The sequence below is a fragment of the Coturnix japonica genome, chromosome 2 (assembly GCF_001577835.2).
Source record: "Coturnix japonica isolate 7356 chromosome 2, Coturnix japonica 2.1, whole genome shotgun sequence".
NCBI lineage: Eukaryota > Metazoa > Chordata > Aves > Galliformes > Phasianidae > Coturnix > Coturnix japonica.
In genome coordinates, this window is record NC_029517.1 from 21,270,075 (window position 1) to 21,297,723 (window position 27,649).

The window sequence follows — 27,649 nt, forward strand, 5'->3', positions numbered from 1 at the left end:
AGGTCAGCTGTTTGGATCTGTGAGGATACCCTGGGCTTATTAGGTACTCAGCTGATATGGAGATGAGCATAGTTTAAGTTCCAGGACATACATAAAATGGCATAAGTTGTGAGTCTCTGATGGGTTTCCATAATTTGGCATGTACAGGGCCATTCTTTTAGTAGCTCCAGAGAATTATTTTTTCCTCTTTCAGTGACACAAGATAAAGAAAAGGTGAAGGCACCAGTGAAGTTAAAGTCAGTTCCTAGGACTGAATATTTTCTCTTTTATCTCAAGGATTCTGTCACAATGTGGACCACAGTGTCTGAACACGATGCTCTGGGAATCCTAGAGTACTACAGGAGATGCTTTTTGCCACTTGTTGAGTGTTAAAAAAGCACCATGAACATCTGGAAGCTCTGCTAATTGAAATCTCTTGAAGAAGGAGGTCTGTCAGCCTGGACAAACCAGCCCAGCCATTGCTTCATACTACATTGCTCCGAACAGCCAATATCTCTAACAGTACCCAAATTCTAGTCTGCACTTCAGCTTAGTAACAGCATGAAATGCTGAGCCCTGTCATGGAGAATGGTGTGTGGGTGGCAAAGATGGACAAAATCCAGGCGCATGTGCCTTTCACATTGGATCCCATCATATTATTTCATGACATCCTAATGACTTGCAGTGGAAAGGTGGTCTGGAATGGCCACAGTGAGATAAATTGCTTTGTTCGCACAGGGCTATAATCCAGAACCAAATATGAATAATCATAGTTCCTAAGAATATAATTTGTGGTCACTGTGGCCAAGTCTGAACTTAGTAAAGTTGTTGGGAGGTGGAAAAGGGAGGGTTTTTTTTAATCTAGTTTTTGCCATAATGATACCACGTGAGCACAAAATGTCCTACTGACTAAAAGAGGGAAAGAAAACAAGTTTTGTACATTAGCAGCTTTGTAAGTCACAGTGATGGCACATGTTTGGAATGAATAGCTGAATAGATCAAAGTTATGATATTTGAAGTATTGTTCCCAAATCTTTTTGTGTTTCCTAACCCATTCTGTTTCTAATAGGTGCTGTTTTATTTCTAAAAGTTAAGAGATTCAGAGGAGCCTGACGTGTGGAGAGATGGTAGAGGAATACTGTCAGTAATGAGGAAAAAGCCTTATTTTCTGCCCAGATTTAAATTGTAATTTAATGTGTCTCTCCTTGGATAGTATCCATTGGTTATATTTTTGTGTTTGGGGCGTGTATATCCATGAATACAATGGAACTAGAAGTGTGAATGTATTTTCTGTATCCCCAGGAGAGTAGTTTATAGTTTTTGCAAAAACATCATGATAAAAGGAACAGAATTTCTTGTCCAAGAAGGACACGGAGCTCAACATGGCTTAAACCCTGTTGTGTTGAGTATCGAGGGTGAGAAATACTCATTTGATAGCGTATTGATTTGCCTGTTGTGTGGTTGAATGGAGGATGCAGCAGATGCTATCAATGAGACACAGGAATAAATAAACACAGTTTGTGGTCAAAAGAAAGAAATTGAGAAATTCCCTGGAACTAATCATAAACACTTAAATGATTGCTTGATTTTGGGGGGCTTTGTGAATGTATTCCTTCCCTGCTTTTGCAGGGAGATGGTTTTGGCATGGTATTTGCAATTCTTGGAGTCCAGAGCGAGAAGCAATCTTGGGACCCTCCCATTTTCACCATGTTCTTGGATGGGTCCTGTTGAAGAAGTGGCTGTGAGTGAGCAGGGACTACAAAAACTCCCAGGTGTGTGCAGGGGTTGGGGTTGTCTGTGTGTGTGTTCCTTCAGGCAGGGAGGAAAATGCCAGGAAGGAGGAGGGTCAACTGGGATCATGTGCCTCCCCAATCATAGCTGGTCTTTCAGCATCTTGTTCCTCAGGAAAGATTAAGCTGGGCTCAGCTCCCAGGTCCTGGTCTGGACCCTTTGTTTTCTTTGCAGCGTAATGATACATGCCAGGGTGACAAAGGCTGCCTTCTGCTCAGTGTAGGCAAGGGGACAGTGTGTACTTCTGCCCAGCCCTGCACTCCCTATAAGACTTGTAGGTTTTTAAGTTTTAGGCAAGCAGAGTCAAAAGCTTTGTGGTTGAATCAGATGTACTTTTTTTTCCCCCTCCAAATTAAAAACTGTATGGGACTAAAGGATATGCAGTATTTTAATTTCTGCAGCAATAATCAGCTCTGCTTTATGTATTATGTATATGGCAGAGAACAGTCTCTGACAGGAAAGAAACACAATGATTTAAACAGAAGCATGTCCATTACGGCCAAATGAATAAAGCAGAAGAAATTGCATTATACTTCTAATCTGTGTGTTTTTTGGCTGAAAAGATAACAGATGAGGACAGGTATGTTTTGTTATATCTTGAGATGCTGCCAAATCTTACTTCACTGGGTTTTTTCCCTGTGCTATTTTTTTTATCCTTTTAGGAAAGGGAAAAATTAATTTAGTAACAATTTGTTCCTGTGTTTGCTGATCTTGCAGTCTTTGGTACCCAGTGCTGCAGCACACTGCATGAGTCCTTTGTTGCCTGTGGCACAGCGTAATTAAAGGTACAAAAAGGACCTTTGGTGTTATAATTAATCAATTTTAAACACATCTTCCAATTTTGGACATTTATTTTTGATCACTCCGTTTTCACCTTTGATAAACCTAATGAGTATTGGTTTTAAATCCACTGTCAGCTTCTCTGGAAGCTCAGGTCTGGTCATGTCTATGTCTAAAGGCAGTGGAGAAAGGCTGGGTCTGTTCACTGTGCATTATTGTGCAGTAATGGACAAAAAAATAGGAGTGTCCTAAGACCTTGAGGTGCTAGCAATGATGTGTTATCTGCCCCCTTTCAACCACCTTCACAATGCTAAACTGGATTGGCTTTTTCTCCCAAACTTTTATCATACTTCCTATTTGGGAAAGAGACGACATGCACAGGAGGGGGTATATATAGCATACCTGATCAACATGGTTGACGTACCACTATTTATTCTGTCAAGCATTTGGTGCATTTGCAAGCAAAATAAATGATAATCAGTGCAGATCACAGACAGTACAGTGAGCTGAAGTGTGAGAGCTTGTACTCAGCAGCGGTCTTAAGTACCAACCACTGCAGGCCTGAGCTCATCACTGCCGTGCCAGGTTGGGTTGGGTGATATAGACCATGGCTATGGCAGCTCATGGCTTCTGCTGCGTTCAGAAAGAAGATTAACGGGATATTCAGATGGAAAGCACATTCTGGTGCTGCTGGTGCATCCCATGGTGATTTCTATGGGTGTATTTTGGTAGTGCATATAGGCAGTGCAATGGACTTGGTCACCTTGATTCATTCAGTTCTTAGCCTTGGGAAAACACTGCCTGTCCTCGGCAGCAGTGCCTGCACTGTGCAATGTTGTGTGCACTCACTGCTGCCAGAGGTTATGAATTCAATTACAAGGAGAGATACTGTACTGTGATCTGTTCATTATTCTCTTAAATTATTGCTGGTGTCAAAGGCAAAGGGCTCTACGGTCTGTTACCTCCTTTCTTTCAGGTCAACATTTTGCTAATTGTCAGGATATAATCAAGGAAGAAATGTTGTTAGTGCTTTATTGCTTACTTACTCATCTTTTATATTACTTTAAAGATTTAATTATTATTTCAGCTTGATTTAAGAGCAGAAATAATCCTCCTACCCTGGTATGACATGGCACTTCTAAATCACAGAATCACAGGGGTTGGAAGGGGCCTCTGTAGATTATCTAGTCCTACCCTCTGCTAAAGCAATTTCATAACAGTAGGTTGCACAGGAAAGCATCCATATGGGCCTGAAATATCTCCAGAAAAAGGACTCCACAACCTCTCTGAGTTGCCTGTTCCAGTTCTCTGTCACCCTCAAAGTAAAGAAGTTTTTCTTCATGTTTGTATGGAATTTCCTATGTTTCAGTTTGTGCCCATTGTTCCTTGTTAGGTTGCTGGGCACTGTTGAAAAGAGCATTGCCATATTGGACCCTGCTCCCAAATCCTTCACTTTTAAGCCCACCTTAGTATGTTGGCCAGCCTGCTGCCAAAGATTGACCTGTCTCTTCTAGACAGATGGTTCTCATCCCTCCCTAGTGTTTAATCTTCACAGAAAGTCCCATTGTCATAAAACCCAAACTCAAAATCCATATAATTTTCTAAATACAAAGGTAGGGTTTTTGTCAGACATTTTCTCCTGCTCTTCTAATCTCAACTTAGGTATAACTTACAGTAAAAGTTTCTGTCTTTTTGTGGCAATGCTTATTAATGTATTTTTGTTGTTGTTGTTGTTGTTTTTGAAGTCTCGAGGCCATACACTGTCCTACTTATTGTGTGCTGAAATATTGTACTGCCACTGTACAGTATTGTAGGGGACAGATATGAGATATTGCGTGCTGAAGTGTTACTATCTTTAATTTCTCATTTGAATTGTTTGCTAAAAGGTAAACTTGATGGTGAGTAATGATGGAAAGAAATCTTTAGTTGCTGTAAAGAACATTTGTAGACACTCTCAGTAACCAGAATTATTTAATTACCACTAGGAATGGGATATTTGTTTTGGATTACAGTGAGAATTAAATGACAATCTCTAATGCTTCTGCTGGTACAATGTCAGCAGAAAATACTGAGCACCATGTGAAGGAAAATCCCCGAGTGTGGTTTTGTTTCTTACTCATTTAAATAGTACAATAACTTCCAGGGGAAAAGAAGGAGAACATGCATCTATCTGCAACATTCTGGGGAGATATTTCTCATTGCTCTCTTCTAGATGGAGATTAAAATAACCCATAACAAAATACATATATATATATACATATACATACATATATGTATATATATATATACGGGCATTAAATCCCAAAAAGCTCTCTGATTTGGCCAGCTAGATTAGGTTAAAGGATTTCCTTAGTGGTTGGGAGTATCTGTTGGATAACATGTTCAGAATGCAGTGTAAAGATATTTCTGCTGAGAGGAGTTTTAGTTCTTACTGTAGTCACTGTCCTAGTGATGTATGTCTGAATGTTACCACCCATGATTTCCACATTTCTTTTCATGATAAAGCCTGTAAAAATAAACAGAACTGCTTCTTGGCTACTCTGAGAGTTATTTTTCCATGTACTTAGATATGTGGCAGGTATCCCTTTTGATTTAGCTCGAGGTACCTTCAGCACTTAGTGTTTGCTTCTGAAAGCTGTGTGCACTAAGAACATGTAAGCTAATTCAAAATTAATTGCTTGCCATATAAATTGATTGAAGCTTGATATAATTCTCTGGGAGCATACATTACTTTTTGGCAAAAGCCAAAGGAAGGGGTAAATGAAACAGTTCAATATACAGCATGCTTGATCTGCTTCCAAGTACATCTGTCTTTAGCAATGTTTAAAGCACGTGTTCTGTATGTGTGCAAGTTCCTTTGGTCATCAATGATTTGGCTCTTTGAGAATGTCTCTTTTGGTCAGCGTTTGTATGAAAAGGTGATAATATCCCACAATCAGTATTAAAGCATCAGCTGGTTGACCATCACTACAGTTCTCTAGCATGTTGTATGTATTGCAGAGGAGAGGGGTTCCTCCAGATGCTCTCTCCCACTGATGCTGACTGTTATTTCATTGTCCCATAGATTGTTCTTCCCCTCTGATTCTATGCAAATTATCTAAAGCCTTATTTTCATGAATAATACTTCTGAAGGAATTACTTTTCTTGTCTGAAAGTAGGTTAGTTTTGAGTCTTATTTATGATTGTGAATTGTAAACACAGTTTCAAGCAGATGGTCCAGGAGTTAAGAAATAACTGGATATTGATATCTGGACTGTGATGTTCATTTTTTCTTGAATGTGGAAACAAACTTTGGTGCAGTTTGTACAGTGAGGCTGTCCCTGTGTTGCTGTTGATGATGTGTCATGCCAGGTAGATCTTGCTTTATTAGAGGTGACAAACTTCACCTGCTAATAATTAAACTTCGGCACTGTCGAACAACTTGAGCTCTGCTCAAAGGTACAGAAGGGAGCAGGTTATAATATGCAGGAATTATGTAAAAGAACTTCTTGATTGCCTTAGTCATTCTTCTGACTTTGTGGAACTTCAAAGGTAGTTTCTTGTGTGGACTGTGAAACACTTGGCCCGGTACCAGCCATAACAAACACAGAATTGTGTTAGTATGTTCACATCAAACTTTTGCCAAGATCTGTCAAAACACTGGGTTAGCCTTCTGTATAGGCTTCATAACCACTTTCAGGCACTTCCCTGGGTGTTTTCAGATCAGCATTACCGCATGTTACAAAGAGTACAATCAAAGATTCACATCCTGTAATTCAACATGAAGGGTCCACACGCTACTGTCTGAGCATCATGGATATGGCAGTACTGAAAGTTAAATGTAGGCTTTCCTAGTGTCCTGGTGAGTATTTTGTTAGTGTTGGTCACGAGGCCTATGCTAGGTAGTATAAGAGAAGGAGAGAGAGATGGTAATTACCGAGAGCATTGAACATTGTGCTTATGTATTTCTCAGAATTTAGTAGGAAAAAGAAAAAGAATAATTTTGTGTAGCCAAGAGTGAAGTGTCTGTATTTCTGTGGCCAACAGGGAAGCAGAAAACAGCCCTATATGGTCTGAAATTCTCCAAAGAATGTGCAATAAATAGACAGCTAGAAGAACACTCTAACAGGGTCTCATGAGCACAGCACTTCAAGAGGGAGAGAGATCTATTTCCAGCTTAAGGAACAGTTAGCACTACAGGACTTGTTTATTTAGCATGGAGAAAAGACTAAGAGAAGTTCTTAAAATAATAAATTCTCTCTTTGTAGAATGGTGTAACAGTGGTCATGGACTAGGGAGATGAGTTGTGATAGCTAAAAGAATTATGTTTACCCTACTGCAGCTGTCGTAGTAGTTGTGAGTGGGTGCTTTCAACATTTTCCCTGTGCATTTCTTTTCCTGTTTTCATTATCCAGACAAAAGTATTCAATGTAGTATCAGTATGAATATCTCTGGCTGTAACTTTAAATTTGTTTTCCAAATCTAGATCATTGACAAGGAGATTAACCCCTTTGTGGACAAATGGGAAGAAGAAGGACAGTTCCCAGCACATAAAGTTTTTAAAACCCTGGGACAAGCTGGATTCCTTGGTGTGGATAAGCCTACAGGTAGGAGAGTGCACGAGTCCTGAGTATTGATGGAGACAGTGAATGATTTGTACCATCTCAGATTGCTTTTGCCTCAGATCAAAACAGGGTTCTAAATCCAGTGTAAAGTTAACTTTTATTCCCAAATCATAGGTGTGCTGCTTACCAACTGTGCAGATAGAGAAACTGATGTTTCTAAGTGATCAAGTTGATACTCTCCTAAATATGAATGTTAAAAAAATACTAGTGATTGCCATTTTAAAACCAGTGGAGTAAATGTCACTTCAGTTCTCAATGTACAGGTCATCAAGTGACCTTTCTTTTGGATCTGGGCACCATTAGGTAAATCACAGTTTGAATGCTTTGAAAGCACTGTAAGATTTGTTCTATTATACATATTTAACCTGCAACCTCTGCATCATTGTAATGCATTGTGTCTCATCATTTGGACGGGATGTTCGTGTGGGTTTTGAGCCACTGTATCCTAGATTGTCCTTGAAGTGTTGCTATCCCTGCCAGAAGCATGTGCAGAACAAAGCAAGGTTCATATTCATTTCCCTGTATTTGTGAGAAATAGTCTAGAAGCCCAGAGGCATAAAAGGTATTTCAACTCTTCAGCTAAAATACATGTTCCAAGTTCTTTTCATTTGCATTCAACGTAATATATACATCTTTTTACATACTGTTGTTACATATTCCTGTCAGAATTCAGTTTGGTTTTTTTTCCTCATTTTCTTTCTTGTGGTTTAAAAACGTAAGACAAAAGCAAGTTTATGTAGGCAAACATTTAGCAATCTTATCAAATTCAAGCAAACTGAAGTGACAATGTTTGAACAGTTAACTACAAATAATCAACTATACAGAGCAGCTCACACAACCTTTGCTGTGCCACACCACATCATTATGTTGCTAAGGGACAGAGTTTGAACAATATCTTTTTACCAGTTACTTTCAGAGGAAATTTTTCCTCTTGAAATGAACTTTAATATTTTTATGCATTCCAACTTGTAAGATTTTTCTCCAGTTGTTCAGCTGCTGGGGTTAGTTGTCATTGTCTGACAAATCCAATTAGGTTTGAGCTGCTATTTCTTTACAAAACTGCTGACAGATTGAGATTACATTTAAGATTTGCTTAAAGGACAAAAGGGATTATTGGAGGAAAGAGGTAAAAAAACAAACAAAACAAAACAAAAAAAAACCACCTCCACCTTCTGCTGTAACTGCTTGATAGGCAGATCTGAATTATGCCACAGTGGGGTGGTCTTCAGGCTGCTAATACTCATATTGATTGTAATAATGGCGGCTTTCATTGCTGCCAGATTATAGCTCTGTCTTTGTATGCATTTTAGGATGTGCAAAGGCCTCCACCTGGGGTAAGGAGCCTCAGTGCTGAGCATGCTATGCATGAATATTGTGGAGGTGGGAACTTTATATGAGACTCACAAAGTAGTTAGAAAAATAAATGAATGAAATCTTGTGAATAATGGGCTTGCAGAGGCAAAGATGGATACAGAAGGCTGCATACACTGGCTACACTTGTTATACTTGTAGTTAAAACTATTTTATCCTTGGCTTTGACACTTGTATCTATCCAGCTGTTAGTCTAATTTGTTGGAGCTCTGCAGTTACATTTTACAAAAGCTTTATAAAAGTGGAAGTATTCCTCTTTGCTACTATGTCACTCTCATCTGATCTTCTGGAGCAAGTCCTTGGTAGCTACAGAAAAAGAAACAGCTCCTGCAGGATGTTACCTTTGCAGCATTCAGCTGAGCAATGGAAGGAGCCCAGACTCAGTTTTGCTTTTGTACCATTGTAATGATGGTACATCAGGCACATCCTGACAGTGCTGAATGGGATGGTCGGTGAAACAGTCAGGTGGGTGTCAGGTGCTTATATTTGGTGTATAACCAGTTTGTACTGGTAGAAGTAATTAAAATTAGTATAAAAATATTCAAAATAAATAAATTAATAAATAAAAGTGAAGAAAAATGTAAGAGCTGTACCTTTTGTACTCTGCCCAGACACTTCTATTATTTAGTTGCTGTGTACAGGTGAAGAGGCACTTGAAGATCTAAAGAGAAATAAGGAAGCCAGGGCAGCTGGGAGTCTGGGGGATGTTGGTAGACAGTTGGAAAGGAGAGGTTAATTGGTTTGAGGAGAGCATTTGAGATGTGGAGCTGTGTGAGTAACAATCTGCCCTACTTTCCCTTTCCAGCTCAGACCAAAATTACAATTTTCCTCTTATTCTTCCAAACCTGGATCATAAAGCATTTGTAAAGAAGAGTAATTTTTATTTTTTTTTTTAATTTTTTTTTATTATTATTATTATTTTTTTCAAGGGAATTCATTTTAGCAGCTGCAGTTTAGAAATAAAAGTTTTTCTGATTTTATTTCCCAGGGTCATTCTGTTGAGTAATTTTTTTTTTTTTTTTTTCCTCAGTAGAATTAATTTTGAAGTTTTCTGATTGGGCAAAAGCAATTTGCAAGCTTGTTTTAAGCTTGTTTTGCTTTGATAGAAGGAAACATCTGCTGGACTTCCCGTTTGCTGAAACTGAACTTCTTCCTGTGTAAACACTGTTCCATTTGTGAACAATGAGCTGCTAGATGGGAGTCAGGCCTTTAAGGGAACGTGCTATAAATGTGTCCCTTATCACTGGAAACTTTCGCTGTGCAAAGAACCAATCTGGGGCACTGTTTGCATTGCAAAGGGTCCACCAATTCCCACCATGTGCAGTTGTGTGCTACAAACTTGTCAGTATTTTTCCTGGATGCTTTTTTTGCAGTTGTTTATGCTTGTAATGATATTTGCTGCAGTACAATAGTTCAAGATGTTAGTTGCAGGGGTTATGTAAACACTGATCAAGGCCAAGCCATACACATGTATAATTGAAGAATGCTGAGGATGATCAGTGTATTTAACCTACTGAGCTCTCTAGTCAGTCCTCTGCCAGAGAATGATGTTTTTATTTAAATCATTTTTCTGCTCTTCTATAGGAGGGGGGAAGAAAAAGAAAAAAGTATGTGTTATTCTCTCTTGTTAGGAAATTCTTCCTGCTGGTAAAATAAATGGTGAAAAAATGAATGCTAATTGTGAATAAAAAGTATCATTTTGCTATGTGCGAAATGTATTTTATGGAATCACTCCATTCAGCCTAAAGTATTTAGTTTGGGGGATAAAAAACAGCATCTCCAAATCCACTTCATTTATGTTTACTGTGTGTTTCTCCTCAAATTATAAAGTTTCTGGGCTTTTGAGGTATTGACAGTCCCAAAACTAAAGACATAAAATATTAGGGTAGGCAGCCAAAATATTTTAAACAGCCTCGATAGTTGGCTGTTGGTGATTCCATAAGGGAAGTGGGCAAGACATATTTTTTGGAGCATTTTATGTGCAGATGAGATGAGTTATTGGAGTAGAAGCTGAAAACATCCATGTGGTCCTTTGTAATCTTATGGTTTGTGAATCAAAGCCTTGGCTGTTAGTAAATTTTAGGATGTGCTGCCAAAGACACAGGCCCCAAATGTGCTGTTACATGCCTGCAAAACTCTACGTGCCGGTGTAGATGACTGAAGATTGTTTTTATCAGATGATGTACAGGAATCCTCCTGTAAAGGCTCAGGGAAAGCAAAGAGAAGGGAGAGAGGCTTGCAGGAGGGCAGTGTCTCTCCTTGTTTGTGTGCATACAGCAGTGCGGTGAGACATGAGCAATAACGTTGCTAGTGCTGGGTATTTCTCTAGCAGTTTCACTGGCAGTCCCGCAGGAATTTTGAGTGGAATGTGTTTGCATGCACAAATGATTATGATGATATGTCCAAACAGTGGCTTTAATTTAATCCTGTCAAACAATTAGTAGTGCTCTTGCAGAATGCGTTCTTAAACATATGAGGAGAATCAGGAGTGCGTGTTGTAAGGCTTCCCATACATGGGAAAGGATGATTTACATTATCTCCTTCCCTTAGCACTAGGATATATGCCAGAGTTTGGACTGGATAAAGTTATAAGCGGTGTGTTCTTGTCACCTGAGACAGATGAAACTCATATGCAACAAAACAAGCTTCAAATGATGGATTGCATTGCATTTGGAAAAGTGTGCTTTTTGAATGTGCCTCTGTATTGAATGTGAGAATACAGATCTACACCATACTCTGAAGTTAATTCTTTTGTTTTCTTCACAGGTTTATGTTTCTCTTGCAAGAAGAGACCTTGTGAGAGTTTGGTACGGGGAAGTCACTCTTAAAGTGTACCTGGGAGGCTGTCTCTTTCTTTCCTCTCTGTAATAATGCTAGTCTTATTGTTTGGAATTAACAAAAGGACCTTGGAGGAGCAGTGTGCTGCAGAGAGATTTGCTCCATAATATGGATGAAGTGGAGTTGCATGGTTTTGCAGAGACTAATTGTAACAAACTTTTTCTTCTTGTGGGTTTAAGCATAGCCAGCCATCCTGTTAAAGTTTGGAAGGAGTCATATAGGAGTCATAGGGTACCAGTGAACCAGCAAATAGGCAGTTAGGAGGTGCACTTGTTTGATAGCCTTGAAATAGCCTTTGAAGAACAATAAGCCCCAAATAGTCATTGCTTTATTTGAATTGAATTGCTGACAAAATTAGTGATGGATGGCAGTGGTGTGGACATCTTAGTCAAATAAGCTAAGACATTTTAGGTAATTGGCCTTAATGTCATGGAAAACATTTTTATGTGTATACATAGAAGATCTACGTGGGTGATTCTTATCTCTCGTGTGAAATGGGAAACTGCAGGATGAAATTTCTGTTCCTGGTCAGGCAAGGAAATCATTGAGTTTTTAGGCTGTCTTTTTTTTTTTTTTTTTTTTTTTTTTTTTTTTAATGCTCCACATGATTTGGAAGCATGGGTGCTTCATTCTTTATGTCTGGTTAGAAAGTACAATGGAACCCCTGGGAACAGCTTGTTTGGCTATTGAGCAGCAGGGTACAGACTTACTGAAGGACAGTGAGTCTTTGTAGAAGAGATAATCTTCCTTTAAACTTGTTGATAAAGGGATCAGATTAGTTCCTGGGATTCTGCTTTTGCACTTGAGATGAAGCAAATCCTCTCTCACCTGGGGCTTGTAATGGAGGGCCAGACAGTAATTTGTTCATTTCAGGTATGCATATACCAGTGCTTCTGGGGCAGAGTAGGAATTTATGAAAGCTGATAGCTGTGCCCTGAGATTGCATCAAAATGGTACTAGGGAGGAAAGTAAGAAATAAAAACCTAATTCCTGGAAGAAGTTAGAGGGGTCTGCAATGAGTTCTTGGTGCTCATGACATACCTGCTGTGCCAAATTCTCTTCTGCATCTCTCAAACTTCACACAGCTGACAGACCCATGTGGCGTCTGGAATCCGTCTCACAGCAATTTGCCTCCACCTGTATCTGAGGGACAGCTGGCAGCAGCTGTGCCCACAGTACAGTCCCCCTCTCCAAGCCAGGAGGTGTCTGGGGGCAGCTGTGACATTGTTTGAAGGTCACGCTGAGATGGAGCAGCAGAGTGAGAACCTTGATTTCCAGAAGCAGAGCTGTGGTCTTATCTACTGCCTAATAGATTCTGCTTTTGTTTTTTATGTGTCGTTTCCCAGTTTCAGAAGTGTGACTCTAGATTCTTGACACCTGTCATGTACTTAGATGGTGTAATGAGAATGCTTTCTGAAAAGTATGAATGCACACTTAATGCACTGAGACGTGTCAGTACACTGAGTGTGGGGAAATAATCTTTGTGAAGTGTAGCTTTCATTTGCTTCTGTCCACTGGCATTTGCGTTATGCTGGGAGTTAAGGTTGATTCCTTTCCTGGGACTGGAACAGAGCAAAATATTGTGAAACAGTCATTCCGAAGTTGACACGGAAATTGTTGAGGAGGTATTAACTTGTCAACACTTGCAGTTCCTATAGGTCAATAATGAGATCACACACTCTGAATGATGGCTGGCCTGAGGAGAGTGTGTTGTTCCTAGGTTAGTGCTTCTATGCCCAATACTTGAGCAACACAAGAGGCTGGTGTCCTGCTTAAACCAGAACACCTGTAGCTCAATAAGAGGAAATGAGAGAGAGGAAAAAGAAAGAAGCAAAAAGAAAATAGTTTACGTTCTCCTATGCTAATCTAATTTTCCTAATCACTACTGACCCAATTAATGCAAAATCATTATTACATCATTACTAGGCATCATTAATAGTCTAATCCATGGTGATATTGCATAAGCCCTTAATCATCCCAGAGCTGGTAAGGGAAATCAGAGTTCCCCATACCAGTGAAGTGTCTTTTCATAGAAGTGAAAAATAGATCTTGGCTTTATCTTTCTCCTTTTCTGACAGGTAGTTAACGTTGCAGCCACCTTTGTGAATTTTATCCTCATCCTTGCCAGGCAATGCTAGGACTTACACTGCTGTAAACTGGACTTGTAGGGATAGTGGTAATCTTATTCCAGAGAGAAGGGCAGTTTGGGGCACCAGCCCCAGTCTATGTGAATGTATGTGTGTCTGACAGCCTGAGTAGAGGCATGTATACAATTCTTTATAACATTTGCTACATGGTAAAAAAAAGAAAAAAAAAGAAAAAAAAAAAAAGAAAAAAGGAGACAGAAACAATAATGCTGATATGAAGAGTGAAGCTCCTTTGTGCTCAACATGTAGAGTTAGACAATTGCAGCTTTCTAATTTGTTCGAGTGCAACAAGTGATTTTTGAAGAAATGATGCAAAGAACTGAGATTACGATGTTTTTAATCATACTGCATTGTGTGACACAGATATCACCATTTCACAATAAACCTGGAAGCCAACACATCTTATGTGACGCTACGTGACGTGGGGCTTATGCTTGTTCTGCTTTTTGGTCTGTTGTGATTTCATTGCCTACTCTCATGTAATACTGATAGGTACACCAGAGACTGTGTGATAACCTCTAGCAAATGAAGTGGGAAATGGAAAATGAACAACAAAATTCTTCTGAAATGCTTTTAAAATCTATTAACAGGCCCAAAACATATTGTAACGTGCACTCTGATGCAACCATATTGAGAATCTTTCGCAGGTTTAAACTAAATACCCCATTAATTTGTAGATGTGTGGTCAGTCCAAAGAATTGATCCATTCTCCTTCAGTTTCTCTGTTAATTCATCATGTTTTAAAATGGTATGTTTTTGTTGTTGTTGTTTGTTTGTTTTTAAGTCAGGGTACACTGGAGATAGCAACGAGTGATTCTTTAAAACTTCAAAAGTAGCTCTTTAGAGCAGTCTGACCACTGCAAGGCAATGGTTCAGTTCATTTCTGGGGAGGCAAGCAGGGATTCTGTGCCATCAGAATTTGTGTAGCATTGTCAGCTGTGTGCCTTACAGTTGAGGGGGTTCTGTGAATTCCTGGTTGGGGTGGGTAAGCAACAAGAGTCTCAGGCATGTGCAAATGCTCTGTCCATCTGTAATACACACCCAATATGGAAAAGTAATATTCTGTCCTGAATAGCACTTTGCAGTGATAAGCATGACTATATGCATATATGCTATACATTTACATTACATACTGCAGGAAAGTTATGTTTCATTTTATACATTGATTTTTACAGATAGAGAAGGATTTATAAATTATTTTTGTTAAGCTCTGTAAAACTTTAAAGAATGAAATATCCATCTAGTCAGCTTGGCCAGCTGTTTAGTTTTAAATTGTTTCAAAGTCCTGTTCCCATTTGCAGTGCAAGGTTCATATTTCAAATCTTACTGTTTAAAATATCAACACTGTAACGTAACTGTACCCAAATGCTAAGATACCAAAACTTGCAGCAGTAGGAAGGCTTTCCATTGTGAGGATTTTTACTTTCTGTTTCTATCAGATAACCACAACTGCTGTGGGGACTCCTAATGAGGAAGCTTCTGAATGCACTGAAACCTGCATCTGGCTTTGGGGTCAGTAGGAGATTAGAGCTGCACCCCAACACATGGCTACCCTGTGGTCAGCTTCCAACCCAGCTGTAAAGCTGAGCCAGGTGAGCACCATGCCCCAGGGTGCATCACCCTCACCTCAACACTTGGCAGTCACAGGCTTCTTTTCCTGCTCCTTTTTAGGGTGCTTTGCTCTTTTAGCTAATCAGATTGGAGTAGTCACCAGTACTGACTGACTTTTATTGTTCTTTCCTGGATTCGTTTTTTTTATATCATCTTTTATCCTCTCCAGAGGAATTGTGCCACATTATGCCTCTGCTGAATGAAGAATGAACTGCGGATGAGTGTTCAGAAGCATGCCTATGTGATTGCTGTCCATACTGCCTGCCTATAGCATCTGAGAGCAGTGCATACGCACAGCAGAGGAGCACTGTGTCCTCTTCTCCTGTGCTGCCCTTACAAGAAACGACACCATGTTGAAATTTGTTATAAACAACAGAACTCATCTCAGTAACATTTCCCAGGGACTGAGGGGCTGGCCTGTCCCCAGGCTGGCTGTGTCTCAGGCTGAGCTGCAGCTTGTCATATTCCACATGAGACAGAAATCATGCATCTGGCTGACCTGCTTTCTCTGCCAGCCTGTGGTCAGAGATCTTGCCTGACATAAATTTATTTAATCTGACATCTTCCATTCACTGATAAATGAGTAATCATTACTCTAGTTTATTTTCACATGAAAAAAAGGATTATTCATGTTTCAGATTATTTTACAATTAGGTTTGTCACCCATTTCCTAGAAACTTAAAACAGTCTGCCAAATAGATGACTTGAACTGAAATAAACACTTAACTTTGTACTTTAAGAAAACATGATTTGAGTGCGCTTTGCTAAAATAATTAAATCTGGAATACACGTGTATCCAGTCTTTTTAAGTCTGTCATAAGAGAAATGTGTGGTCTCTCACACTGGGCAGCTTAACGGGTTGACTAGAAACCTGGTGCTCCTCAGCCTACCAGGTACCCTCAAACCTTTGATCCTGCAACACAGGATAACCTTTAGCTCTTCTTAGTGTGTGCTTACACGCACTGTTTACTCTTATTGCTTTGGTTCCTACGGACTTGGCTGCAAACTACTTGATGTGAGGATCTCACACTTGAGCTGTTTGTTTTTTTTCCTAATATAATCTATAACATCCATGGAAAACAAAAACAAATGTTTCCTGCGAGCTGCAAACCCATATAAAGAGAATAGTGATAAGATATGAGGGACTGATAGCTATTCTTCTCTGAATTTTGTGTAACAGCAAGAGGAAATGATTTGATTTGTTGTTGAAGTTTTTTTCTTTTTTGATGCACGTCACATAAAAAAATGAATATAAGGAAATATGCCTTTTTGATACTTTTTTGTTGTTGTTGTAAGTCCTACTTAGGTAAGATGTTTTCTTTACTTTAAAGCAGAAACTTAATCCAGTAGCATTGGTAGGTGATGTTTATCTGGTCTCCTACTTGCTTTAAAAGAACAACCTATAAAGGGAAGTGCACACAGTTAACTTTCAGTGCAAAATGGATCAAGTGTCTCAGCAACCTGCACAGGGGGCTGGTGTACAATGTAATGTGAAAACCAAAGATGGGAAAATATCGTAACCTCAAGGCTGTGCTAAACAATGTAAGTCTTTAGGGGTGAAAGGAGCACAGAGCAGGATTTCTGGGTTAGGTGTACAGGGCTGGGAGGTCTATTGTAATCTTGCTCCTGCCTTGTGGTGTTTAAGTTATTTTGCAGCTGACTTTTAGAGACCCTGAGAGGATACAAATCCAAAATTCATTGGGGTAGAAGGTGGGAGAAGGCATGGGATAATGCGTGTTAGAAGGAAACAAAAGGAAGGAGCCACAAGGGGGTATGAAGATTTGTTTGGTTTTTTTTATTTCAGAGGCATTTGATTTTATGTTGCCCTTACAAAACCACAGTTATTTGAAGGCCGTACAAATTCTCCCTCTTTGAGGAGCAGAAAGCAACAGCAACAAAAGTGTTTATTGGATTAAAAAAAAAAGAGAAAAAGAAAGCTGATTCCATCTATCCACTCAAGAGCCCCTTTAGGTGCCTTAATCTTCTGTTCTTTTTGTGTGTGTGTTGTTTTTTCTCTTTTTTTCCCAACAATATAAAGAACGCTTTTAGAATGCACCGAATTGTTAAGACAGAGCTATTTAGGTGTTTTGAGTTGTCCAACTGGGAAGGGCAGAGGGATAAGGGGGTATTCTTCTAACTACCAGAACTGTTTGTACATCGCAATTAAATTTAAGGCCACCTTTCTCCTAATGTATCCAGAGGAGTGAATGAAGCCAGGGTTTCCTAACCCTGGCTGAAGTGCTGGGTTAGCTTTGTAACAGCAGCTAGAACTGGAACAAACAGTGGCTGCTAATACCAGCTAGAATTGGAAAAAACAGTGGCTGCTAATACCTCAAGCAGTGTATAGGAAAACTGGTACAGAGCCTGTTTCAGCTGTCGTTCTACCTCCTTCATGGTGGAATGGCTGAGCTCTGTTATCTGCTGGCTGTGTATCAATATCCATTTCGGTGCCAGAATTTTTTTTGGTGATGGGAGACTTGTTTTGGGTAGAGGTTTTTTAATGTGGGACCTTTTGCATGGTATGTGCAGTTTCCTTTGGCCTGTGAACCTGGCAGAAAATGCGCACTCCCTTAAAACCTCCTGCAATTACAAAGTCACTTCATTAGCTGAGCAGGGAAGCAAAGGGCAGAATTAATGGAAATTTTCCTTGAGTATCACAGGGGCAGCTACTTGAGTTTTTTATAGCATCATTAAATGGTTTAAAAATCTGTGAAGGTGACTTTAGTCAGCATTTCTTTGGCTCCCTGTTCTATACGTCAGAGGAAATGGTTGAGGCTGTGACGCTCACTCTCCCTTTATTGTTCAGTAATGGGGTATCTTGGTGGACTGGAAGTTCAGTGAGTGATAGGGCAGCAAAAGGAGTTCTTCATTCTTTCTTTTTATGTTGTGCATAACCCATGAAACTCATGCCAGATAATTCCAGGAAGCAAAGTTTAATAGGAATCCAGAAGCTGTTACGTACGTTTCTTGACGGTGGGACCACCCACAGCTACTTTAAGGTGAGCAATTGTATTTCAGATCACCCAAGGTCTCTACCAACAAAGTCAGCTGCAAAAGAACTGAAACACCACAAGGCCGGTGCAAGTCAGCTGCCCTTAACACCTAACCCAGAAATCCTACACTGTGCTGCCCCAGCACAAGAGATGAAATACATAATTTTTGCATTTTCCTCCTCCTTCACATATTGGAATTACTATGATCATAACGTTACAGGTCATTGCTACCCCTATTTGTTTTTTAAATGCTAGCAGTCGTTTTCAGCAGCCTTTGTCTGTTTGTGATTTCCCACTGAGCTTCTTCTCTCTTTTTTGTTGTTTTTCTCTCGTAAGGGGACTCAGGTTGATTCATGTGTGTCCTCTCCAACAACTGCAATTTTCCATTTTCAAATTCCTCTGGGAGGAGTGAGTGTAATGTATGTATATATTTATGTATGATGAAGTTCTGTGCATAAAAATGTACTTTTAATATAAGTTACTCCTAGTGTTACTGAAAACCTTCAGGTCCTGAAAGCTGAGGAAAATGAAGGGTTTTTTTGTTGTCATCTACTTGTTATGAATTTACTCTGCAAAGCTCAGTGCCATTTCAGAGAAGTTCAGACATGAACTTTACTTCATTGGGAAAGCTTATTAAGAATTAAATTGCATATTTTTCCCCCAAGCTAGTAACTTACTGTGCTTCTTTTACCTGTTCTCTGAAACCTTTTCAGGAGTTTTACCCTTGAAGATAAATAGAATGTCTCATTCTTTCAACGTTCTCATAGGGATTTGCTTTCCCTGGTTTCTTATAGCTGAGCAGTTCAGTCTAAGCCCAGCTATCATGGAAGCCCATGTTTACAACAGATTTTTAGGGTTCTTTTGCTTGTTTGTTTGTTATCAGTAGAATACCGAACTTCTTTGCTTCTTTTCTTTTAAGGGAATGCAGCTGAACAAGCAGTTCAGTTTGCTCTTCTGTGGCAAACAGAAAAAAGCCATTAACTCATGGCTAATCAGGAAATTCTTTCCAATATGTCCAGATGCTTCCTGACACCGCGCTGGTGTCATACTTGGCGCATGATTAAAAACAAATAAAGTCACCCTCTGGCTGCTTTTTGTTTTGCATTTAGCCCAGTCCTCTGGCACTGTGGAAGGGGATAGCCTCACTGGCTGGCCAGTGCTGCTGTGCTCAGGGTTGTTTTGAACAAAAAAGAACTGCAGAAAATGTGATCATTTCTAGCAGCTGAAAGCCTCCCTTCATTTTCTTCTCCATGCCACCTTTATGCTGACCTCCTTAAAACAACACACTTCTGTATTCTGCACGTGCCAAGCTCTGTGTTACTGAAAAGCTGAGTAAAGCTGCTGAGGTTGGCAGCGGTGCTGTGTTTGGAGGGCGCAGTAGTTGTTGGCATCTTTGTGTTCTTGTTTGGGTTTAAGTTGAACCCAGTGCATCCTCTGGGCACTGAAGACTGCACTGTGTGGTTGTGAAAACTGTATACCTCGGTTTGTGCTTGTAAAACCTGTGGGCTCTTAGACCTATAAAAGAAACCAGGATGCGTGTGCTGTATTTGGGTAGGTCTCTCCTGGCCTCCCCAGTCACCACTCTGAGGAGATATCAGGATAAGCCAGGTAACACTCCAAAGCAAAAGTGGTTATCTGTGTTCTCTTATCTTCTTCCAAACACAGTTTTGTGAATCCTGTCCTCTGTCTCCACCCCGGTTGTGGTTGGATTATCATCAGGTCCCATAGTTCCAGGGCAGGATGTGGAGACAGAAGAATTCAGGATGAAACAAATACCAAGAGGAAAGTGCTTAAAGGAAAAGTCATTTCAAAAGGAAATGTTCTGTTCCATCCAGCAAACTTACTTTGAAACTACACTCCAAATGCTCCTTGCTTTTTTCTCTGATTTATTCTTTACTGCTGAGAATCCAGTTTCTTCTTTCCTAGAACACTGTCTGAGAGACAATGAGCAGAGCTGCCCCAACCCATGGGGTCACTGTTCTGTGTAACCCCTGCATGATGCTGGGGATTTCAGAGTTGCATCTGTCTGTGACAAAACACAGTTTGGGCCTTTGTATGGTGCTGCCCTCTGAATTATGGAAAGAAGGAAGAAATCCTTCCATTTTCTGTTTTGGAAGAGGATGGCATAGAGTGGAATGACATGCACTAGACTTTCTCCAAGGGTAATTTTCAAGCAGGTGTCCTTCTTGTAATATGTATAAATATACAGAATTCCAGAATCTACTGGCTCTGATCTTGCTGAAGCTTTAACAGGTTTTGATTGTCGTCACGTTTAAAGCAAGTGACTTGAAACCAGTCTAAAATTCCAAAACTAAAATCAGGTGATTATTAAACCTGAAAATTTTAACCACTGCAGTGAGCATCATCTATTCTGTGCACTACTTGTGTGTTGAGTTGGCTGATAGTTCCGCATTGGCAACCACTCCTTGCCTGCTACACTGCGAGCATCTCCAAGGTCAGATGGAGAGAACCAGAGGTGGAAATTTGCAGTGTCCTGTTTTGTAGGTAGACCAGTACATGTGGAAGATGGTGGTCTCTGACACTACATACGGTCATCCCATCTGCTGTCTTTTGACTGAAAATGCTAATAGAGTTGAACGGGCACAATGAGCTGACAGTGAAAATAATTCTCCTTTCCTTTCAGCATTTTATGGATTCAATGGATTGTAGTGAGCTGTGCTCTGTAAATGCTGAATGATCTCATTTGCTATGTGGGAGTGCAGAATAAACTTCAGAACACAAAAGATTACATGAAAAAAATGGCATTAATTATACAAAATTACCATCAGAAGGCAGATTCTTACATAGAACATTCTTTTTGGCATCGTGAAGCAACTTCTGATTTAATAAGAAGTTTAATCTGCCAGCTCACCACAAATCTTTGCAGTTCAATTTCTGATAAGGAAATATCCTTAAAGTTAGTTATTGAAGCTTGCTAATGTTTTTTGAAGGAAAGAAATAAAAATCTGAATTTTGGTGAATAATTACAAAGCAGTGCTTAACAGAAATCAGTTTAGTCATAATGTAGTTTGGTAGGGAAAGGTGAAGTTGAAAACTATATGTACAAGTTGTGCATATAGTACAAGCTGTACTATAAGCTGTGAAGCGGTGAATGCTGCTTACACGAGTGTTGTGTTAGCAGAAAAGTTGGAAAAAAGGAGCTGATGTTTAGATGGTGCATTGTTTGCAAAGACAGAAGAAAATAATATAGAAGCGAGAGCAACTGAAACTTAGGCCAGCATTTCTGAGGCCACAGTTACAAAATGCACAGCAGCACTGGGGAGATGGGGTTCATGTTTTGCAATTAGCACTGACTTCTGAGCCGTTCAAGTCCTTACAGGATTCCTTTTTATCACAGAGCCATGCCAAGGAAATGCTGGCTTGTTTTAAAAGGCTAAAAAACAACTCAAGAGCTACGCTTTGACAGTAAGGAAAGTGCAATGAAAACCTTCATATGGCTGAGATTGTTTTCTCTTGTGTCTGGAAGCTGCTGCTGGAGCGGGCTCATGCTACTGAGTGGGAGGAGACTCCTACTGGCAGACCGAGCCAGCTTTGGGAAGTAAATGCAGAGGGGGCAAAGCAGCTGGAGCCTGGCTTTAGGGGCCTGTGTCACTGTGAGAGGTGTGGGAGGAAGGACATTCCTGCTCATGAGGGTTTGCACTTGCCCTGTGATCAGAGCATCCTGGGACAGTAACAGCAGCAACAGACTAAGATGCCATAGAAAAGGGGTGTGGAGAAAAGCTCACATCCAGTGTCTGCCCACACCCTGCCCAGCTTTCCCTCTCCCTCTCTGCCTTTGTTTGTGGTGTTTTTCAGTCAAGTTTTTTTTTGTTGGGAGAGTGGTTAATTTTGGTGAGAGGAGGGCATGCTTTCAAAACACATTACAGATGTTCTTACTGCTCAGGCATCAGGCTGTGAAATCACTTGGCAGTGCTGTCCTTATTTCATCTGGCCCTGGGGAATCTTAAGGATACCACAAATGAATTTTTAATGATCGGATGCAATTGCGCTCCTAAGTAACGGATTGCAACCAATCAGATCATTTAGGGCGAAAAACAGCTCAACGATATGAAGTCACTCTGAAGTGCAGAACTTGATGAAAACATCCATGTTTGACATGGGCAATAAAAGCCAAATGAAAGCGCTGAGTTGTGCTGGGTGAGGTGTCACAGCTCGCTCCTCAGGGGACGCAGCCTCCAGGGGTTATTGTTAAGCTTGTTTTGAAGAAGATGTGCCAGCATTGTGGCTTGTTCTTGCAGCAGTGCTTTAAACTGCAGGCTGAGGTCTCAGATAACATCACAGTGCTTCCCAGCTGCTCACGTGAGCCTTCCTATCTGCTTACAGGCAAATATCACCTTTATTTAAGTAACCTTGGGCAAGATAAACTTGCAAAGGCCTAGGTGTTTTTCCTGTGGAACTTTCTATATAATATATATGCTTACATATTTTAATATTTTTTGTGAGAGGTGAAGCACATGTATTTGCAATTTCAGTTTTCTGAAAACTGACCTTATACTTCCATAAAGGAAGTGCTGGGATAAACATTGTGCTTCCTCTCTGGTGTTTTCCTTAGCACATCTTTGCTTGCAGGTTCCTACCAAGTCTTAAGCTAATCCATGCTGCCTTATACTAAGCAACAAGATCAGATGGACCCGAGGTGCTTAGATGCTGGAGATCTGCCCTGTCTCCCAAAACAACAATGCTGGTGCTGAGCAAAACAGGAAAGGACAGGATAGGGTGAATCCTGCTCCCAGGGATTTAATGGCAGACCAAATGAGCTTTGGACTGACGGGCAGGAAACATGTCTCATATAGCTGCCTTTTGGACAGGATTTCCCTTGGTATGATGGCAAGAGAAACCACAAAGTAATTCTTTTAGATTTGGATTGCAGAATTCAATAATGGTTGCTCGTCATTGATGCCATAAATATTTACAGAAAAAAATCTTCACCCCCTTTTCCACTTTCAGTGGTGGTTTTATCCTCAGTGTTTACAATGTTCACTGTCAGCTTACCCATCTGATTCATTTTTCATGAAATATACTTCTCATTTTACATTCGTGGGCTACTCTAATACTGCATATGTTGGTTATTGGGTGAAGAATAATCTTGTTATTTCTGGAGGGGTGCTTTTTTTCTATATATTGCACACATTGTTCACACAGTGTTTTGATATTGCTTTCAGATCATATGCTATTTATTGCTGAGTGTACTTTTTCTGTGTTAGTTACACAGCAATGAAGCTTTTATAAAAGGGTTAGCTGCAGTTATGTTTCCTAAGGAAATCTTTATGAAGATGTTTTCAGTAGCAGTGCCTCATACATCATTCATATATTTATACACATTTTACACAGCCCAAACATGTTAAAGAAAAGTTAAGGGTAAAGGAGGAGCCCACAGAAGCAACTAATGAGTTCCAGTAAATGCCCTTAAATCCTTTGAGCAATGGAAGTGGGGCATAGAGAACCCTCCCCTGATACTTATTTCCACTTCTTGTTCTATATTTAATTAGCATGGCTTTGTTGCTGTATTTCTCCATGAGTTTTTAAAATACTTAATTTGAAACTAATTGGACTAATGCATTGCCTGCTAATTACCCAGAGGTGCAGATGGCTGACGGTGAGAAGCCGCTCTCTGTATAGACCCAGGGTGTAGTGCAGGTTGGGGCTGGAATGGAGGTGTAGGGGTGAGTTCAGACACAGCTCCCACTTTCCTTTGGATCCCCTTGTTGTCATCTGCAGAGCAGGGAAAGGTGGGTGGAAAAGCAGCCTGAACATGGGGCTGCATCCTGCTGGGAGCACTAAGGGAGTCCTCAGTGATGCTGTTCTGCCATGGGATTTGCAACATAAGCAAGACAGGCTTAGAGGTGTGTAATATGTATAACATGTTTGGGTGGTTCTGATAGGAGCCAGGAGTTGGAGTCAGTGGTCCTTGTGGGTCTCTTCCAACTTGCGATTTTCTATGATAAAAACATTGCCTTAAGACACACATAGATATGTTGTCCAGGCTTTAAGTTAAGTATTGTTTGCTTGTTTTAATGTGAATTTTAAGCAAGAAGGCAATTGCATTGCTTATTGAGCATCAAGTCTTTTTCCTGAGGCCCTTTCCTGGTCAGCTTTCCAGGTCTAAGTGGCCAGTGGGGGAGGCCTGTTTGTGACAGGGTTACGGTGCATTTTCCTTGTCTGTGAAGGTACTGCTGGTTGGAGAAGTGTCTGAAAGAAGTTTATCAGCTTGTGAAACTTCAGTGAAGAATTACACACTCTTAATGTCTGCATTCTCACTGTTGGGCAGCTGGAAATTACTGTACATTTGCAAGAAGTGTGTCATAGTGAAATTTGGGAACTTGCCAGATTGGTTACAGTGAGGAAACTTACTCATGCTCTGCACTTATTGCAGTTCTGTGCAAACGTCTGCTAAGCAATCTCAGAGAGCATTTCATTAAGAAAATACACTGGAGACTCTTGGTGTGCTCAGGAGATGATGAGAAGATGGGGATCAGATCTCTCACTTTCATAAGGAAAAGCATAATCATGATTTTTTATTTTTTTTTCCAAAATAACGCTGTGGGATTTTTTTTGTGTGTTTTTGTTTGTTTGCTTGCTTGTTGCCTGTGGTGTTAGTCTGAAGCCTTCTTCTTTATTGAGTGATCAGAGGAAATTTGTTGGTGCAGAGATTGCAGCCACAGGAGGTGTTGCTGCAGCATGGTCTAAGGATTTGTTCTTCATCCTAACCTCAGAGCCAGGGTTGTTCCACGTTTGTCTCTCAACCTCAAACTGTAATACTTCTCCCATGAAAGAAGCAGAACTGTCCCCTGAAACACGTGGGAGACTGAGGGTGGCTGTTGGTATCTTTCTTGGAGGAGCTTTTCCTGGCACATGCTGTGCCTAGTGGCAATAAAAGGAACTTAGATCTGGTTTCAGTCATTTAGCTCAGTCAGCTTTATTTCTTATGTTGCTTTCGTTTTGCACAAATAAAAAATACCAAAAAATACTGACTTACAAATTACTAGAGTTAATTTTTTTTGAATAGTGAGCTTGATTTCAGATTTTATAATAAACCATCTTTCCATCTATAAAAGCTATTTTTGAATGCTGTTTTTGTTTGGCTGTTGGGAAAGCTTTGTTGTGGTGCAGGTGTGCCTCTGCCATTACAAGACCTCTGAGCTCAGTAAGCAGCATCGATCCACTCTCTACTGTCAGTAGTCTATTATTGCCCTTTTATGCAAGCAAGAGCAGAATTTCAAACCCTCTTTATTTCCATTTTTCTCTTTTCTACAAGGCTGTTGCCTGCAGCTCTGTGCCACACATATTGCGAGAGCCATCGCCATGATTACTAGTGAAAGCTTAAAAAAAAGGAAGTACATTTTTCCTAAGCTTAAGGGAATTTACATCTGCAAATGAACTCAAATCCAAAATTAACAGTTTATTTTACAGACACTGAGATGAAATTGGGATAGCGCCTCTTGTTTGGGCATGTCTTGGCCTGAAAGTTTCTGGCAAACTTTAATGAGTTCAGGGAAGAAATGCAGAAAGATCAAAGAGCTGATTTGTAGGAGCAATTAGAGAACTCCATAGCTGAGCTAGGGAGTGATTAAAGGCGTGGGCGATTCCTGTGCATGTCAGGCATGGATAAGGGAAGGAGGAACTGCTTATGACAGAAGAAGAAAAACTGCCAGCAGGTAGTTTATGCTCCCTCCATGGAGACATTTGGGGCCAGGCTGGATGAGGCTTTGAGCAACCTGGTCTAGAGGAAGGTGTCCCTGTGTATAGTAAGGGGTTGGAACCGGATTATTGTAAAGGTCCCTTCCAACTCAAACCATCCTATGATTCTATCATTCTAGGTAAAACTGTGGAAGACAGTTGAAATGTTACCTATATCTGTGTATGCTTTAAAAGGTACCACACTGGAATTTACGTAGAGGAATGCTTGTCATGCTATGACACAGTGTGTGGCAGTATTGTTGTAGTGGTTGCCTATTACATAGCCTTCCTACTGAAAATCTGTGTCTCTATGTTGTGAAACTATCTAATTTGTTATGACATATTTTCCTTTTTTTTAAAATTTTTTTGTTTAATGATTTTTAAATTCTTTTTTTCCATGAAAGTCAGAAATTACTGTAAAGGTTCAGCCTTTAAAATAACAACGAAATAGCAATGCGATGAGTCATTTCAAATCAAGTTTTCACAACTTAGTTTAGGAAAGGCAGTAAAGATAAAAACAGAGGTGGTTATATGGTCTACATTACTACTTATGTACTATATGACTGCAAATTCAAGAAATTGATGTTCTTTAATGTACATGCACTAATGTTGCATTTCATATATCTGTAGAGTTCCTTGGCTTTATTTCTCTTGTTCTCAAGTCTGTCTTCCTGTTGTGTAATGATCAGCAAAAGCATTTTCCTTTGTAGGCGGATACAAATCCCAATAAAAATATCTTCTCAGTGGACAGTGTCGCTTTTCACAGTGGATAATGAAAAGAGAATGTCAGGTTATTGCTAACAACAGACTATTTGTCTTCATTATCTCCATACATTTGTTTAGAGATAGTGTTTATTAAACAATTTCAGAGGTATGTTTAGAAACTTGTTCTCAATTAGCAGGCAGATAGAAAGACAGCCAATTTAGGGCTGAATTATTTCCAGTAATTCAATTTTAAATTGAATTATTTGCAATATAATTTAAACCATTTTTAAATCCACAGTATCACAGTATCACAGTCTTGTGTGGGTTGGAAGGGACCTTAGAGATCATCGAGTCCAACCCCTGGGATTCGAACCTCCTGTGTAGCAGAGCGGCACTTCTACCACTTGTGCCAGGAATAAATATTCAGTGAATTCTTTTGTGAATTTCTTTAAAAGATTATGGTTGGCATTTTTTAATATATTTTTAAAAATATTATTTTTCTGAGTAAAATAAATCTGTCTTGGGGTGATATTGAAAGTAGTGGAAGATGTGAAGTTGTTTATCACAAGAATATTGAATTTATTACAAGAATTTATCACAGTGCAGGCATTGTGACTGTGCTGTGGGAAGAAGTAATGGAAGGTAAATCATAGAATCATTAAGACTGGAAAAGACCACTAAGATCACCTAGTCCAACCAACAACCCATCCCCACCATGCTCACTGACCATGTTCTTCAGTGCCACATCCACACGGTTCTTGAACACTTCCAGTGACAACGACTTCACCGCCTCCCTGGGCAGCACATTCCAGTCCCTCACTGCTCTCTTTGAGAAGTTTTTCCTAATATCCAACCTAAATGATGCTTGGACAGGAACAGCGGCAGTGATACTGATAGCAGGATGGAGTGATGATCAACACTGTGCCAGGAGTAAGAAGTTCTTTTCCTGCTGACTTCTGCTTTCAGAAGGGGCAGTAGTTCACCTGTGCTAAGGGTTTCCTTTACCAAGAGGACTCTCCCATTACAGCACATACCATATTGCCCAGGATGACTCGTATTTCCTTCCATCCCTTGATTCTCCTAATTAAAGTTAAAAATAAAATACAACGGCCAATACACTTCCTTCCCTGTT

General features: G+C 40.0%; 1 protein-coding gene across 3 annotated transcripts in view; it reads left to right on the top strand.

The window, feature by feature from the left end:
- The window catches only part of LOC107309087 (probable acyl-CoA dehydrogenase 6), a 67,333-nt gene that overhangs the window by 4,134 nt on the left and 35,550 nt on the right, over nt 1–27,649 (top strand). For all 3 annotated transcript variants that reach the window (XM_015853554.1, XM_015853557.2, XM_015853556.2), the window contains exon 2: nt 7,016–7,136. In XM_015853554.1, coding sequence (XP_015709040.1) covers nt 7,016–7,136 — 121 coding nt within the window. The remainder of the gene's footprint in view (nt 1–7,015; nt 7,137–27,649) is intronic.